This window comes from Pelophylax lessonae (assembly GCF_965119305.1).
Source record: "Pelophylax lessonae genome assembly, chromosome: 7".
NCBI lineage: Eukaryota > Metazoa > Chordata > Amphibia > Anura > Ranidae > Pelophylax > Pelophylax lessonae.
Window position 1 is genome coordinate 295375117 of NC_138774.1, and position 17396 is coordinate 295392512.

At 54.2% G+C, this 17396-nt stretch overlaps 1 protein-coding gene across 1 annotated transcript in view; it reads right to left on the reverse strand.

Moving 5' to 3' along the window:
• The window catches only part of TTC16 (tetratricopeptide repeat domain 16), a gene marked incomplete at both ends in the record, with an annotated part of 32660 nt that extends 24448 nt beyond the window's left edge, over window positions 1-8212 (reverse strand). The window contains 3 exons of the mRNA XM_082264253.1: window positions 1106-1249; window positions 5735-5825; window positions 8046-8212. Of these exons, the coding sequence (XP_082120379.1) occupies window positions 1106-1249; window positions 5735-5825; window positions 8046-8212 (402 nt within the window). The remainder of the gene's footprint in view (window positions 1-1105; window positions 1250-5734; window positions 5826-8045) is intronic.
• Window positions 8213-17396: the final 9184 nt, after the last annotated feature.

The window sequence follows — 17396 nt, forward strand, 5'->3', positions numbered from 1 at the left end:
GAATCTATATGTGATAGGACAGCACAGGAGTGATGGTGAGGAAAGTTTCCTCCACAGAGATCCCTAACAAGTCCACTGTCAGGCTAGGATCAAGGGGAGCCTTTTAATCCTCAATCCTGGACAGTTGCCATATAGGACCTCCTAAAACATCTTAAATGGTAATATAAAGAATTTGCACAAGTCACAAATAAACAATTACAAGAAACATTAATTTCTGTTATTTTGGAACACCTTATCACCTTCACCATGACCTAAACTTGCTTTAGAACAGGGATTCCCAAACTATGGCCCTCCAGTTGTTCAGGAACTACAATTCCCATCATGCCTAGTCATGTCTGTGAATGTCAAAGTTTTACAATGCCTCATGGGATGTGTAGTTCTGCAACACCTGCAGGGCCGTAGTTTGGGAATCCCTGCTTTAGAATATTAGAAGACTAACCGCCTCTCTACAGACTACACAAGATTCCAGGAGAGAAAAACACATTCTAATAATATATCATCTGCAAAGTCATTCTAGACAGTAAACCTGCTATATATCTTGAGCCTAACATTAGCATATAAGCACTTATTATTGTAATTTTAAGCCTCATTCCCAGCTTTAGTTTCAGATTAAATAGATAGTTTGTTTCAGCCAGCTTAGCCCAAACAATTTCCCTCACTAACATGTGCAGCCACTGGGTGTGCTGTATAAACTGTATTCAGCGGAGGCTACATACAGTATACAGATCTGTGTTGTGGGTGTGCGAGATGGGACCTTCCTGTCTCACATCCGAAAAAAAATAGCGTCGGTCTAAACAGCGCTCAGACATTCATAGGCAGCTTTGTATTCTATCAATGAATACAAAGCTTCCTTTGATTTGCTGAGTTGGAGATGCAGGCTGATGATGTCACAATCTCCGACTTAGCCAATCAGAGGAAGCTTTGTATTTGATAGAATACAAAACTGCCTATGAATGCTGCTCAGATCAATGCTGTTTTGTTCTGAGTGTGAGACAGGAAGGTCTTATCTCACACCTGGAATATAGTGTGCCAGTCTGTCTGCTGAGAATGTATCACGCAGATTCTAATACTATCCATGTGGCTGGGGCGACATCTTTGCTCTCACCTGCAGGTAGTATGTGGTTGCCAGCAGTTCGATGTGCTCTCCCGGAGGGTCGGGCCCAGAACAGGCTTTCTGAAGGTTGACAGCTGCAGACTGGAAGTCACCGAGCTGGAGAAATGCTTCCGCTCTCTTGACATAGAGCTCCATCTGCAATACCAGTGTGTGTGTGTGATTACAAGGGGGCCATTATGGAAGAGTACATTTATGGAGGGAGGTGACATGCTGGTGATGTGAATTCCCCCCCCCAGTGATATTGTGGTGCTGCAAGATTTTTTTTCCCTCTCCGGCCCATCCAAAAAAAGCCTTTATTGTTATGATCAAAAGGAGCACACAGATGTAACGGCAGGGAAAGGAAGGCTAACGCGTTTCACACATACAGTGCATCCGGAAAGTATTCACAGCGCTTCACTTTTTCCACATTTTGTTATGTTACAGCCTTATTCCAAAATGGATTAAATTCATTATTTTCCTCAAAATTCTACAAACAATCCCCCATAATGATAACTTGAAAGAAGTTTGTTTGAAATTTTTACAAATTTATTAAAAAAACAAAAAACATGTACATAAGTATTCACACCCTTTGCCATGACACTCAGAATTGAGCTCAGGTGCCTCCTGTTTCCACTGATCATCCTTGAGATGTTTTAACAACTTGATTGGAGTCCACCTGTGGTGAATTCAGTTGATTGGAGATGATTTGGAAAGGCACACACCTGTCTATATAAGATCCCACAGGTAACAGTGCATGTCAGAGCACAAACCAAGCCATGAAGTCCAAGGAATTGTCTGTAGACCTCGGAGACAGGATTGTATGGAGGCACAGATCGGGGGAAGGGTACAGAAACATTTCTGCACCATTAAAGGTCCCAATGAGCACAGTGGCCTCCATTATCTGTAAATGGAAGAAGTTTGGAACCCCCAGGACTCTTCCTAGAGCGGGCCGCCCAGCTAAACTGAGCGATCAGGGGGAGGAGGGCCTTAGTCAGGGAGGTGACCAAGAGCCCGATGGTCACTCTGACAGAGCTCCATTGTTTCTCTGTGGAGAGAGGAGAACCTTCCAGAAGAACAACCATCTCTGCAGCACTCCACCAATCAGGCCTGTATGGGTGTGGCCAGATGGAAGCCACTCCTCAGTAAAAGGCACATGACAGCCCGTCTGGAGTTTACCAAAAGGCACCTGAAGGACTCTCAGACCATGAGAAACAAAATTCTCTGCTCTGATGAAACAAAGATTGAACTCTTTGGCCTGAATGGCAAGCGTCATGTCTGGAGGAAACCAGGCACCGCTCATCACCTGGCCAATACCATCCCTACAGTGAAGCATGGTGGTGGCAGCATCATGCTATGGAGAGGTTTTTCAGCAGCAGGAACTGGGAGACTAGTCAGGATGGAGGGAAAGATGAATGCAGCAATGTACAGAGACATCCTTAATGAAAACCTGCTCCAGAGAGCTCTGGACCCCAGACTGGGGTGAAAGTTCATCTTCCAACAGGACAACGACCCTAAGCACACAGACAAGATAACAAAGGAGTGGCTATGGGACAACTCTGTGAATGTCCTTGAGTGGCCCAGCCAGAGCCCAGACTTGAACCCGATTGAACATCTCTGGAGAGATCTGAAAATGGCTGAGCACCGACCCTCCAACATCCAACCTGATGGAGCTTGAGAGGTCCTGCAAAGAAGAATGGGAGAAACTGCCCAAAAATAGGAGTGCCAAGCTTGTAGCATCATACTCAGAAATACTGGAGGCTGGAATTGGTGCCAAAGGAGCTTCACCAAAGTATTGAGCAAAGGGTGTGAATACTTATGTACAAGGGAGTTTTTCATTTTTTTATTTTTAATAAACTTGCAAAGATTTCAAACAAACTTCTTTCATGTTGTCATTATTGGGGATCAATTGGGGATCGTTCAGGGGCCGGGGGCCCTGCACTCACATTCTTCGTTCAGGGGCCCTGCACTCACAGTCTCCGTTCAGGAGCCGGGGGCCCTGCACTCACAGTCTTTGTTCAGGGGCCGGGGGCCCTGCACTCCTAGCCTTTGTTCAGGGGCCGGGGGCCCTGCACTCCCAGCCTTTGTTCAGGGGCCGGGGGCCCTGCACTCCCAGCCTTTGTTCAGGGGCCGGGGGCCCTGCACTCCCAGCCTTTGTTCAGGGGCCGGGGGCCCTGCACTCCCAGCCTTTGTTCAGGGGCCGGGGGCCCTGCACTCACAGTCTTCGTTCAGGGGCCAGGGGCCCTGCACTCACAGTCTTCGTTCAGGGGCCGGGGGCCCTGCACTCACAGTCTTCGTTCAGGGGCCGGGGGCCCTGCACTCACATTCTTCGTTCAGGGGCCAGGGGCCCTGCACTCACAGTCTCCGTTCAGGAGCCGGGGGCCCTGCACTCACAGTCTTTGTTCAGGGGCCGGGGGCCCTGCACTCCTAGCCTTTGTTCAGGGGCCGGGGGCCCTGCACTCCCAGTCTTCGTTCAGGGGCCAGGGGCCCTGTACTCACATTCTTCGTTCAGAGGCCAGGGGCCCTGCACTCACAGTCTCCGTTCAGGAGCCGGGGGCCCTGCACTCACAGTCTTTGTTCAGGGGCCGGGGGCCCTGCACTCCTAGCCTTTGTTCAGGGGCCGGGGGCCCTGCACTCCCAGCCTTTGTTCAGGGGCCGGGGGCCCTGCACTCCCAGCCTTTGTTCAGGGGCCGGGGGCCCTGCACTCACAGTCTTTGTTCAGGGGCCTGGGGCCCTGCACTCCCAGTCTTTGTTCAGGGGCCTGGGGCCCTGCACTCCCAGCCTTCGTTCAGGGGCCGGGGGCCCTGCACTCACAGTCTCCGTTCAGGGTCGGGGGCCCTGCACTCACAGTCTCCGTTCAGGGTCGGGGGCCCTGCACTCACAGTCTCCGTTCAGGGGCCGGGGGCCCTGCACTCACAGTCTCCGTTCAGGGGCCGGGGGCCCTGCACTCACAGTCTTTGTTCAGGGGCCGGGGGCCCTGCACTCCTAGCCTTTGTTCAGGGGCCGGGGGCCCTGCACTCCCAGTCTTCGTTCAGGGGCCAGGGGCCCTGTACTCACATTCTTCGTTCAGAGGCCAGGGGCCCTGCACTCACAGTCTCCGTTCAGGAGCCGGGGGCCCTGCACTCACAGTCTTTGTTCAGGGGCCGGGGGCCCTGCACTCCTAGCCTTTGTTCAGGGGCCGGGGGCCCTGCACTCCCAGCCTTTGTTCAGGGGCCGGGGGCCCTGCACTCCCAGCCTTTGTTCAGGGGCCGGGGGCCCTGCACTCACAGTCTTTGTTCAGGGGCCTGGGGCCCTGCACTCCCAGTCTTTGTTCAGGGGCCTGGGGCCCTGCACTCCCAGCCTTCGTTCAGGGGCCGGGGGCCCTGCACTCACAGTCTCCGTTCAGGGTCGGGGGCCCTGCACTCACAGTCTCCGTTCAGGGTCGGGGGCCCTGCACTCACAGTCTCCGTTCAGGGGCCGGGGGCCCTGCACTCACAGTCTCCGTTCAGGGGCCGGGGGCCCTGCACTCACAGTCTTTGTTCAGGGGCCGGGGGCCCTGCACTCCTAGCCTTTGTTCAGGGGCCGGGGGCCCTGCACTCCCAGCCTTTGTTCAGGGGCCGGGGGCCCTGCACTCCCAGCCTTTGTTCAGGGGCCGGGGGCCCTGCACTCCCAGCCTTTGTTCAGGGGCCGGGGGCCCTGCACTCACAGTCTTTGTTCAGGGGCCTGGGGCCCTGCACTCCCAGTCTTTGTTCAGGGGCCTGGGGCCCTGCACTCCCAGCCTTCGTTCAGGGGCCGGGGGCCCTGCACTCACAGTCTCCGTTCAGGGTCGGGGGCCCTGCACTCACAGTCTCCGTTCAGGGTCGGGGGCCCTGCACTCACAGTCTCCGTTCAGGGGCCGGGGGCCCTGCACTCACAGTCTCCGTTCAGGGGCCGGGGGCCCTGCACTCACAGTCTCCGTTCAGGGGCCGGGGGCCCTGCACTCACAGTCTTTGCTCTGTGGGGTTGCAGAGTGCAACACCACTGCAAAGTGAACATTTAGTAAATGAGCCCCACTGAGTTGAGTGATGCAGAGGACTGAGGACATCTTGTGGCAAGGAAGTGGTACTGCAGTGGACAATTCTGGATTAAAGAAGAGTATTGCAGCCATAACTGCTTTGGTTCCTTTTAAAGACCAGTTTGCTGTGTATGGGGGCTGTGTAGCCGCAGACCAGTCAGGGTGCCCATGCTGACCCGTGTCCGCAGCCAAAAGTGCCTACAATGGGCACATGAGCATCAGAACTGGACCACGGAGCAATGGAAGAAGGTGGCCTGGTCTGAGGAATGAAGTTTCCTTTTACATCATGTGCATGGCCAGGTGGGTGTGCGTCACTTACCTGGGGAAGAGATGGCACCAGGACACACTATGGGAAGTCCGATCCATGGAGGCCCCACCTCCCAACTTACAGGACTTAAAGGATCTGCTAGTAAAGGCTTTGTGACAGATACCACAGTGTACCCTCAGAGGTCCAGTGAAGTCCATGCCTGGATGGGTCAGGAAAGGGGGACCTACCCAATATTAGGTGGGTGGTGATAATGTTATGGCTGATCGCTGTAGATTCCCTTACATAATATACACACCTCACATAACACCTACAATGCCATAATAAAGCTTTGAAGCATGCGTACCTTTTCCGGGCACAGATTTATAGCTTTGGTGAATGAGATGATGGCCTTCTCCCATCCCCCCTCCGACAGGCAGTGCTGGCCTCGCTCATAGCTGCAAGAATGGGGATTAGAAAAGTCAGAATAACAGCCAGGCGTCCGGCATTTTAGGAGAACAGCAATGGCAGACTCCCTGTTTTTGTCAGCAAAGGAAACGTGTGATCTTATTGGTTGGTTCCAAGAAAGTTAAATTATTGCTATAGGTTAATTTATTTTTTTACATTTTGGATACAGTTGAGGGGGATTGGAATCTGTCGGGTTTTTATTGCTGTCTGTGTCCCCCTTAGGGAGATTCGCTCCTCTCTATTTGCCTCTTTCACGGTTATTGCTGAGAGTGAAAGAAAAGCTGGCAGAGGTTCTAACCCTCTCTTATTCTATACAAAAAAACTTAAAAGAAAGTTTTGGTTTTAGATCCACATTAACACTTCTAGATCTTTCCCCATCATTCAGTTTCACTTTACCTTGCAGGTGCCCCAAAAATCATGACAAGAGATGAGTATTAAAGTACAAAACTTTGTTTTTAGTGTAGGATAGAATAGGGATGGGTTAGAATCCCTGCCAGGTTGTTTAGTTATTATACTATCTGTGTCCCTTTACCTCCTGCATCTAAGACACAACAGGAAATGAGATGAAATCTCCCAAAGTGAGGACCCCTCTTAGACAGGTGTCCTCAAAGCAGTGGAAGACTTCCCCTCACCTCTTGTTGGAGAGGGATTAGAATCGCTGCCGGAGTATTTAGTTTACTATCTGTGTCCCATTGGGGATTTTTCCCTTCACTTCCTGTCCCTGTGACAGAACAGGAAATGAGATGAAATCTCCCACTGTGAGGGGGGGTTTCCAAAGTGAGGAAGGGGGAAGGGATTAGAATCACTGCCAGGTTATTTAGGTATTTATTTTACTTTCTATGTCCCATTGGGGATATTTCCCTTCATTTCCTGTCCATGAGACACAACAGGAAATGAGATTAAATCTCCCAAAGTGAGGGGGGGGTTATCCCTCTTAGACAGGTGTCCCCGAAACAGTGGAAGATTTCCCCTCACCTCTGCTTGGAGGAATAAGATCCCTGCCAGATTATTTAGGTATTTATTTTAAAATCGGTGTCCCTTTGGGGATATTTCCCTTCATTTCCTGTCCCTGAGCACAACAGGAAATGAGATGAAATCTTCCAAAGTGAGGAGGGGGGAAGGGTTTAGAATCCCCGCCAGGTTGTTTAGGTATTTATTTTACTTTCTATGTCCCTTTGGGGAAATTTCCCTTCACTTCCTGTCCCTGAGCACAACAGGAAATTAGATGAAATCTCCCAAAGTGAGGAGAGGGGGGGTTGTTACCCCTCTTAGACAGGTGTCCCCGAAACAGTGGAAGATTTCCCCTCACCTCTGCTTGGAGAGGGATTAGAATCCCTGCCAGGTTATTTAGTTTATTATCTGTGTCCCACTGGGGATATTTCCCTTCACTTCCTATCCCTGTGACAGAACAGGAAATGAGATGAAATCTTCCAAAGTGAGGAGGGGGGAAGGGTTTAGAATCCCTGCCAGGTTATTTAGGTATTTATTTTACTTTCTATGTCCCTTTGGGGAAATTTCCCTTCACTTCCTGTCCCTGAGCACAACAGGAAATTAGATGAAATCTCCCAAAGTGAGGGGGGGGGGTTGTTACCCCTCTTAGACAGGTGTCCCCGAAACAGTGGAAGATTTCCCCTCACCTCTGCTTGGAGAGGGATTAGAATCCCTGCCAGGTTATTTAGTTTATTATCTGTGTCCCACTGGGGATATTTCCCTTCACTTCCTGTCCCTGTGACAGAACAGGAAATGAGATGAAATCTCCCAAAGTGAGGGGGGTAGGTTGTTACTCCTCTTTGACAGGTGTCCCCGAAACAGTGGAAGATTTCCCCTCACCTCTGCTTGGAGGGGGGTTAAAATCCCTGCCAGGCTGTACTACAGAACACCTCCACCACTCTTTATCCCTATAACATAAGAAGGAGGTTTTCTGTAGTCCAGCAGGTGAGAACAGGCAATGCTGGTCGGAATTTTCAGGAAATTACAAAAACAGAAGGACAATGAAGAGTTAGAAGTCCTGTCGTGGGGCTCCATTAGAGAGATTTTCCTCATTTCCTGCTCTCGTGACAACAGCTTCACCATACAGGAAGTGCAAATCTCCAATCACAGCACAGATAGTAATAAAGTTTTAGTTTGTAATACAAAATAAAAAAACAAACACCCGACAACCAATGACGTCTTCCCCAGAAATAGCTTTCTTGTGATCTATAGAGACTTACTGCTCCGCCATCCTCCCCTCTACAATCTCCTGGTAGGGAGGGGGATGGGACTGATGGGGAGTGGCCAGAAACGCTCGGCTGGAGCCGAATATTCTTCTCTGCGATTTCTGACGAGCTTCTTGTAGCTTCTCCTCGCTGACCGCTGTGCAGAAGAGGCGGCCGGACATCTGCGGGAAGACAAGGAGGCCTGAATGGATGGGGAATGTAGAGCGGAAGAATGGATGGGGAATGGAGAACAGAAGAATGGACAGAGAATGTGGAACAGAAGAATAGCTGAAGAATGTAGAACAGAAGAATGTATGGAGAATGTAGAACAGAAGAACGGATGGAGAATGTAGAACAGGAGAATGGATGGAGAATGTAGAACAGAAGAATGGACAGAGAATGTAGAGCAGAAGAATGGGTGGAGAATGTAGAGCAGAAGAATGGATGGAGAATGTAGAACAGAAGAATGGATGGAGAATGTAGAACAGAAGAATGGACAGAGAATGTAGAGCAGAAGAATGGATGGAGAATGTGGAACAGAAGAATGGATGGAGAATGTAGAACAGAAGAATGGATGAAGAATGTAGAACAGAAGAACGGATGGAGAATGTAGAACAGAAGAATGGATGGAGAATGTAGAACAGAAGAATGGCCAGAGAATGTAGAGCAGAAGAATGGATGGAGAATGTGGAACAGAAGAATGGATGGAGAATGTAGAACAGAAGAATGGACAGAGAATGTAGAGCAGAAGAATGGGTGGAGAATGTAGAGCAGAAGAATGGGTGGAGAATGTAGAGCAGAAGAATGGATGGAGAATGTAGAACTGAAGAATGGATGGAGAATGTAGAACTGAAGAATGGATGGAGAATGTAGAACTGAAGAATGGATGGAGAATGTAGAACTGAAGAATGGATGGAGAATGTAGAACAGAAGAATGGATGGAGAATGTAGAACAGAAGAATGGATGGAGAATGTGGAACAGAAGAATGGATGGAGAATGTAGAACAGGAGAATGGATGGAGAATGTAGAACAGAAGAATGGACAGAGAATGTAGAGCAGAAGAATGGGTGGAGAATGTAGAGCAGAAGAAAGGATGGAGAATGTAGAACTGAAGAATGGATGGAGAATGTAGAACTGAAGAATGGATGGAGAATGTAGAACAGAAGAATGGATGGAGAATGTAGAACAGAAGAATGGATGAAGAATGTAGAACAGAAGAATGGATGAAGAATGTAGAACAGAAGAATGGATGAAGAATGTAGAACAGAAGAATGGATGGAGAATGTAGAACAGAAGAATGGATGAAGAATGTAGAACAGAAGAATGGATGAAGAATGTAGAACAGAAGAATGGACGAAGAATGTAGAACAGAAGAATGGACAAAGAATGTAGAACAGAAGAATGGATGAAGAATGTAGAACAGAAGAATGGATGGAGAATGAAGAACTGAAGAATGGATGGAGAATGTAAAGCAGAAGAATGGATGGAGAATGTAGAACAGAAGAATGGATGAAGAATGTAGAACAGAAGAATGGATGAAGAATGTAGAACAGAAGAATGGATGAAGAATGGAGAACAGAAGAATGGATGGAGAATGTAGAGCAGAGGAATGGATGGAGAATGTAGAACAGAAGAATGGATGAAGAATGTAGAACAGAAGAATGGATGGAGAATGTAGAACAGAAGAATGGACGGAGAATGTAGAACTGAAGAATGGACGAAGAATGTAGAACAGAAGAATGGACGAAGAATGTAGAATAGAAGAATGAATGAAGAATGTAGAACAGAAGAATGGATGAAGAATGTAGAACAGAAGAACGGATGGAGAATGTAGAACAGAAGAATGGATGAAGAATGTAGAACAGAAGAATGGATGAAGAATGTAGAACAGAAGAATGGACGAAGAATGTAGAATAGAAGAATGGATGGATAATGTAGAACAGAAGAATGGATGAAGAATGTAGAACAGAAGAATGGATGGAGAATGTAGAGCAGAGGAATGGATGGAGAATGTAGAACAGAAGAATGGATGAAGAATGTAGAACAGAAGAATGGATGGAGAATGTAGAACAGAAGAATGGACGGAGAATGTAGAACTGAAGAATGGACGAAGAATGTAGAACAGAAGAATGGACGAAGAATGTAGAATAGAAGAATGAATGAAGAATGTAGAACAGAAGAATGGATGAAGAATGTAGAACAGAAGAATGGACGAAGAATGTAGAATAGAAGAATGGATGGATAATGTAGAACAGAAGAATGGATGGAGAATGTAGAGCAGAGGAATGGATGGAGAATGTAGAGCAGAAGAATGGATGGAGAATGTAGAACAGGAGAATGGATGGAGAATGTAGAACAGGAGAATGGATGGAGAATGTAGAACAGGAGAATGGATGGAGAATGTAGAACAGAAGAACGGATGTAGAATGTAGAACTGAAGAATGGATGGAGAATGTAGAACAGAAGAATGGATGGAGAATGTAGAACAGAAGAATGGATGGAGAATGTAGAACAGAAGAATGGATGGAGAATGTAGAACAGGAGAATGGATGGAGAATGTAGAACAGAAGAATGGATGGAGAATGTAGAACAGAAGAATGGATGGAGAATGTAGAACAGAAGAATGGATGGAGAATGTAGAACAGGAGAATGGATGGAGAATGTAGAACAGAAGAATGGATGGAGAATGCAGAACAGAAGAATGGACGGAGAATGTAGAACAGAAGAATGGGTGGAGAATGTAGAGCAGAAGAATGGACGGAGAATGTAGAGCAGAAGAATGGGTGGAGAATGTAGAACCGAAGAATGGGTGGAGAATGTAGAACAGAGGAATGGATGGAGAATGTAGAGCAGAAGATTGGGTGGAGAATGTAGAACCGAAGAATGGGTGGAGAATGTAGAACCGAAGAATGGGTGGAGAATGTAGAACAGAAGAATGGACAGAGAATGTAGAGCAGAAGAACGGATGGAGAATGTAGAACAGAAGAACGGATGGAGAATGTAGAACAGAAGAACGGATGGAGAATGTAGAAACAGAAGAACGGATGTAGAATGTAGAACAGAAGAATGGATGGAGAATGTAGAACAGAAGAACGGATGTAGAATGTAGAACAGAAGAATGGATGGAGAATGTAGAACAGAAGAATGGACGAAGAATGTAGAATAGAAGAATGGGTGGAGCTCAGAGAATACAAATCACAATGAGACGCTCCAGAAATGAGATTGCACTGTAGTTCCCTTAGCTGTGATATGACCGGTGGGCGGGCTCTGGGAGGAGTTATGCATATATCATGCTAATTGATGCTAATCTGGAGGAGTGGGCGTTCCTAGACAGACTGTATTTGCATAGGTAACGCCCCCTTGTGATGCTGAGTTTTAAAGTGTAACTAAGAGCAAAACTTTTTTTTTTTCACTTTGGACAGAGCGGAGATAAGAGTCACCCTCTTTATTTGTGCCAGTGGTAACAATTCTAAATATTGGGTTGTCACTAGAACAGGAAGAGAGATGGAAATCTTCTAATGGGGACACTATTTCTGGGATTCCCTCCCTTTAACGGGATTTCCTTTCACTTCCTGTTTTGGCTATGGGACAGGAAATGAAGAGAAATCTCAACAATGGGGACACGGATGGCAAAAGAAGCCTGATTACTCTGATCAGAGGGTGACAACACTGAACAATCATGGGAAGACTAAATAGAAAACATCTGAGACTTACCTCCTCCGCTGCTGGAGTCCTCTCTGCTGTCACCTCCTCCATAATCCGTCACCTGTATAAAGTGATAACATTATTCACTTACATCCTTTGTAGTTATTGATACAGGAGCTCATAAAAGTAAGTACACCCCTCACATTTTTGGAAACATTTTATTCTATCTTTTCATGTGACAACACTGAAGAAATGAGACTTTGCTACAATGTAAAGTAGTGAGTGTACAGCTTGTATAACAGTGTAAATTTACTGTCCCCTCAAAATAACTCAACACACAGCCATTAATGTCTAAACCGCTGACAACAAAAGTGAGTACACCCCTAAGTGACAATCTCCAAATTGGGCCCAAAGTGTCAATATTTTGTGTGGCCGCCATTATTTTCCAGCACTGCCTTAACCCTCTTGGGCATGGAGTTCACCAGAGCTTCACAGGTTGTCACTGGAGTCCTCTTCCCCTCCTCCATGATGACATCACAGAGCTGGGGGATGTTGGAGACCTTGCGCTCCTCCATCTCAGTGTTATTAAAGTTGCTGGATTGACTTTATTAGTAAGTTGTATTTGTAGTAAGTTGTGGGAAATCATCTTCTAGGTGAGGTGCAGTAGCTCTGGTGGGGGGGGGCTTGAAAATGCACCTCCACGCTATACTGACACTGAGGGAGGGGGGGTCTAAAAACTGCACTGCCACACTATACTGACACTGAGGGGAAAGGTGTGTGTATGCGGGGGGCTGGAAACTACACTGACACTGAGGGAGGGGGGGGGGCCTGCAACTGCCCTGCCACTGGGGGGGGGGGGGGCTGGGAGCTGCACTGACACGGGGGGGGGGAGACTAGAGAGGGCTGGGAACTGCACTGACACTGGGGGGAGGGCTGCTTCTGCCCTGCCACTAGGGGGGGCTGGGAGCTGCACTGACACTGGAGGGAGGGGGACTAGAGGGGACTGGGAACTGCACTGACACGGGGGGGGGGGCTGCTACTGCCCTGCCACTAGAGGGGACTGGGAACTGCACTGACACTGGGGGGGGGGAGGGCTGCTACTGTCCTGCCACTAGGGGGGGCTGGGAGCTGCACTGACACTGGAGGGAGGGGGACTAGAGGGGACTGGGAACTGCACTGACACTGGGGGGGGGGGGGGCTGCTACTGCCCTGCCACTAGAGGGGACTGGGAACTGCACTGACACTGGGGGGGGGGGGGGCTGCTACTGCCCTGCCACTAGAGGGGACTGGGAACTGCACTGACACTGGTGGAGGGTGGTTTAACTGCCCTTCCACTGGGGGGGGGGGGGGGTCTGGAGACTGTCCTGCCACTGGGGGGGGGGTCTGGAGACTGTCCTGCCACTGGGGGAGGGGGGGTCTGGAGACTGTCCTGCCACTGGGGGGGGGGTCTGGAGACTGCCCTGCCACTGGGGGGGGGGGTCTGGAGACTGTCCTGCCACTGGGGGGGGGGGGGGTCTGGAGACTGTCCTGCCACTGGGGGAGGGGGGGTCTGGAGACTGTCCTGCCACTGGGGGGGGGGGGGGTCTGGAGACTGTCCTGCCACTGGGGGAGGGGGGGTCTGGAGACTGTCCTGCCACTGGGGGAGGGGGGGGTCTGGAGACTGTCCTGCCACTGGGGGGGGGGGGGGGTCTGGAGACTGTCCTGCCACTGGGGGGGGGGGGGGTCTGGAGACTGTCCTGCCACTGGGGGAGGGGGGTCTGGAGACTGTCCTGCCACTGGGGGGGGGGGTCTGGAGACTGTCCTGCCACTGGGGGAGGGGGGGTCTGGAGACTGTCCTGCCACTGGGGGAGGGGGGGTCTGGAGACTGTCCTGCCACTGGGGGAGGGGGGGTCTGGAGACTGTCCTGCCACTGGGGGGGGGGGGGTCTGGAGACTGTCCTGCCACTGGGGGAGGGGGGGTCTGGAGACTGTCCTGCCACTGGGGGAGGGGGGGTCTGGAGACTGTCCTGCCACTGGGGGGGGGGGGTCTGGAGACTGTCCTGCCACTGGGGGAGGGGGGGTCTGGAGACTGTCCTGCCACTGGGGAGGGGGGGTCTGGAGACTGTCCTGCCACTGGGGGGGGGGGGGTCTGGAGACTGTCCTGCCACTGGGGGGGGGGTCTGGAGACTGTCCTGCCACTGGGGGAGGGGGGGTCTGGAGACTGTCCTGCCACTGGGGGGGGGGGGTCTGGAGACTGTCCTGCCACTGGGGGGGGGGGTCTGGAGACTGTCCTGCCACTGGGGGAGGGGGGGTCTGGAGACTGTCCTGCCACTGGGGGAGGGGGGGTCTGGAGACTGTCCTGCCACTGGGGGAGGGGGGGTCTGGAGACTGTCCTGCCACTGGGGGAGGGGGGGTCTGGAGACTGTCCTGCCACTGGGGGAGGGGGGGTCTGGAGACTGTCCTGCCACTGGGGGGGGGGTCTGGAGACTGTCCTGCCACTGGGGGGGGGGTCTGGAGACTGTCCTGCCACTGGGGGAGGGGGGGTCTGGAGACTGTCCTGCCACTGGGGGGGGGGGGGGTCTGGAGACTGTCCTGCCACTGGGGGGGGGGGGTCTGGAGACTGTCCTGCCACTGGGGGAGGGGGGGTCTGGAGACTGTCCTGCCACTGGGGGAGGGGGGGTCTGGAGATTGTCCTGCCACTGGGGGAGGGGGGGTCTGGAGACTGTCCTGCCACTGGGGGGGGGGGTCTGGAGACTGTCCTGCCACTGGGGGAGGGGGGGTCTGGAGACTGTCCTGCCACTGGGGGAGGGGGGGTCTGGAGACTGTCCTGCCACTGGGGGGGGGGGGTCTGGAGACTGTCCTGCCACTGGGGGAGGGGGGGTCTGGAGACTGTCCTGCCACTGGGGGAGGGGGGGTCTGGAGACTGTCCTGCCACTGGGGGAGGGGGGGTCTGGAGACTGTCCTGCCACTGGGGGAGGGGGGGTCTGGAGACTGTCCTGCCACTGGGGGAGGGGGGGTCTGGAGACTGTCCTGCCACTGGGGGGGGGGTCTGGAGACTGTCCTGCCACTGGGGGGGGGGTCTGGAGACTGTCCTGCCACTGGGGGAGGGGGGGTCTGGAGACTGTCCTGCCACTGGGGGGGGGGGGTCTGGAGACTGTCCTGCCACTGGGGGAGGGGGGGTCTGGAGACTGTCCTGCCACTGGGGGAGGGGGGGTCTGGAGACTGTCCTGCCACTGGGGGGGGGGGGTCTGGAGACTGTCCTGCCACTGGGGGAGGGGGGGTCTGGAGACTGTCCTGCCACTGGGGGAGGGGGGGTCTGGAGACTGTCCTGCCACTGGGGAGGGGGGGTCTGGAGACTGTCCTGCCACTGGGGGGGGGTCTGGAGACTGTCCTGCCACTGGGGGAGGGGGGGTCTGGAGACTGTCCTGCCACTGGGGGGGGGGGTCTGGAGACTGTCCTGCCACTGGGGGGGGGGGGTCTGGAGACTGTCCTGCCACTGGGGGAGGGGGGGTCTGGAGACTGTCCTGCCACTGGGGGGGGGGGGGTCTGGAGACTGTCCTGCCACTGGGGGAGGGGGGGTCTGGAGACTGTCCTGCCACTGGGGGAGGGGGGGTCTGGAGACTGTCCTGCCACTGGGGGAGGGGGGGTCTGGAGACTGTCCTGCCACTGGGGGAGGGGGGGTCTGGAGACTGTCCTGCCACTGGGGGGGGGGGGGGTCTGGAGACTGTCCTGCCACTGGGGGAGGGGGGGTCTGGAGACTGTCCTGCCACTGGGGGAGGGGGGGTCTGGAGACTGTCCTGCCACTGGGGGGGGGGGGGTCTGGAGACTGTCCTGCCACTGGGGGAGGGGGGGTCTGGAGACTGTCCTGCCACTGGGGGAGGGGGGGTCTGGAGACTGTCCTGCCACTGGGGGAGGGGGGGTCTGGAGACTGTCCTGCCACTGGGGGAGGGGGGGTCTGGAGACTGTCCTGCCACTGGGGGAGGGGGGGTCTGGAGACTGTCCTGCCACTGGGGGGGGGGGGGGTCTGGAGACTGTCCTGCCACTGGGGGAGGGGGGGTCTGGAGACTGTCCTGCCACTGGGGGAGGGGGGGTCTGGAGACTGTCCTGCCACTGGGGGGGGGGGTCTGGAGACTGTCCTGCCACTGGGGGAGGGGGGGTCTGGAGACTGTCCTGCCACTGGGGAGGGGGGGTCTGGAGACTGTCCTGCCACTGGGGGGGGGGTCTGGAGACTGTCCTGCCACTGGGGGGGGGGGGTCTGGAGACTGTCCTGCCACTGGGGGAGGGGGGGTCTGGAGACTGTCCTGCCACTGGGGGAGGGGGGGTCTGGAGACTGTCCTGCCACTGGGGGGGGGGGGGTCTGGAGACTGTCCTGCCACTGGGGGAGGGGGGGTCTGGAGACTGTCCTGCCACTGGGGGAGGGGGGGTCTGGAGACTGTCCTGCCACTGGGGGAGGGGGGGTCTGGAGACTGTCCTGCCACTGGGGGAGGGGGGGTCTGGAGACTGTCCTGCCACTGGGGGAGGGGGGGTCTGGAGACTGTCCTGCCACTGGGGGGGGGTCTGGAGACTGTCCTGCCACTGGGGGGGGGGTCTGGAGACTGTCCTGCCACTGGGGGAGGGGGGGTCTGGAGACTGTCCTGCCACTGGGGGGGGGGGGGTCTGGAGACTGTCCTGCCACTGGGGGAGGGGGGGTCTGGAGACTGTCCTGCCACTGGGGGAGGGGGGGTCTGGAGACTGTCCTGCCACTGGGGGGGGGGGTCTGGAGACTGTCCTGCCACTGGGGGAGGGGGGGTCTGGAGACTGTCCTGCCACTGGGGGAGGGGGGGTCTGGAGACTGTCCTGCCACTGGGGAGGGGGGGTCTGGAGACTGTCCTGCCACTGGGGGGGGGGGTCTGGAGACTGTCCTGCCACTGGGGGAGGGGGGGTCTGGAGACTGTCCTGCCACTGGGGGGGGGGGGTCTGGAGACTGTCCTGCCACTGGGGGGGGGGGGGTCTGGAGACTGTCCTGCCACTGGGGGAGGGGGGGTCTGGAGACTGTCCTGCCACTGGGGGGGGGGGGGTCTGGAGACTGTCCTGCCACTGGGGGAGGGGGGGTCTGGAGACTGTCCTGCCACTGGGGGAGGGGGGGTCTGGAGACTGTCCTGCCACTGGGGGAGGGGGGGTCTGGAGACTGTCCTGCCACTGGGGGAGGGGGGGTCTGGAGACTGTCCTGCCACTGGGGGGGGGGGGGTCTGGAGACTGTCCTGCCACTGGGGGAGGGGGGGTCTGGAGACTGTCCTGCCACTGGGGGAGGGGGGGTCTGGAGACTGTCCTGCCACTGGGGGGGGGGTCTGGAGACTGTCCTGCCACTGGGGGAGGGGGGGTCTGGAGACTGTCCTGCCACTGGGGGAGGGGGGGTCTGGAGACTGTCCTGCCACTGGGGGAGGGGGGGTCTGGAGACTGTCCTGCCACTGGGGGAGGGGGGGTCTGGAGACTGTCCTGCCACTGGGGGGGGGGGGTCTGGAGACTGTCCTGCCACTGGGGGGGGGGGTCTGGAGACTGTCCTGCCACTGGGGGAGGGGGGGTCTGGAGACTGTCCTGCCACTGGGGGGGGGGGGTCTGGAGACTGTCCTGCCACTGGGGGGGGGGGTCTGGAGACTGTCCTGCCACTGGGGGAGGGGGGGTCTGGAGACTGTCCTGCCACTGGGGGAGGGGGGGTCTGGAGACTGTCCTGCCACTGGGGGAGGGGGGGTCTGGAGACTGTCC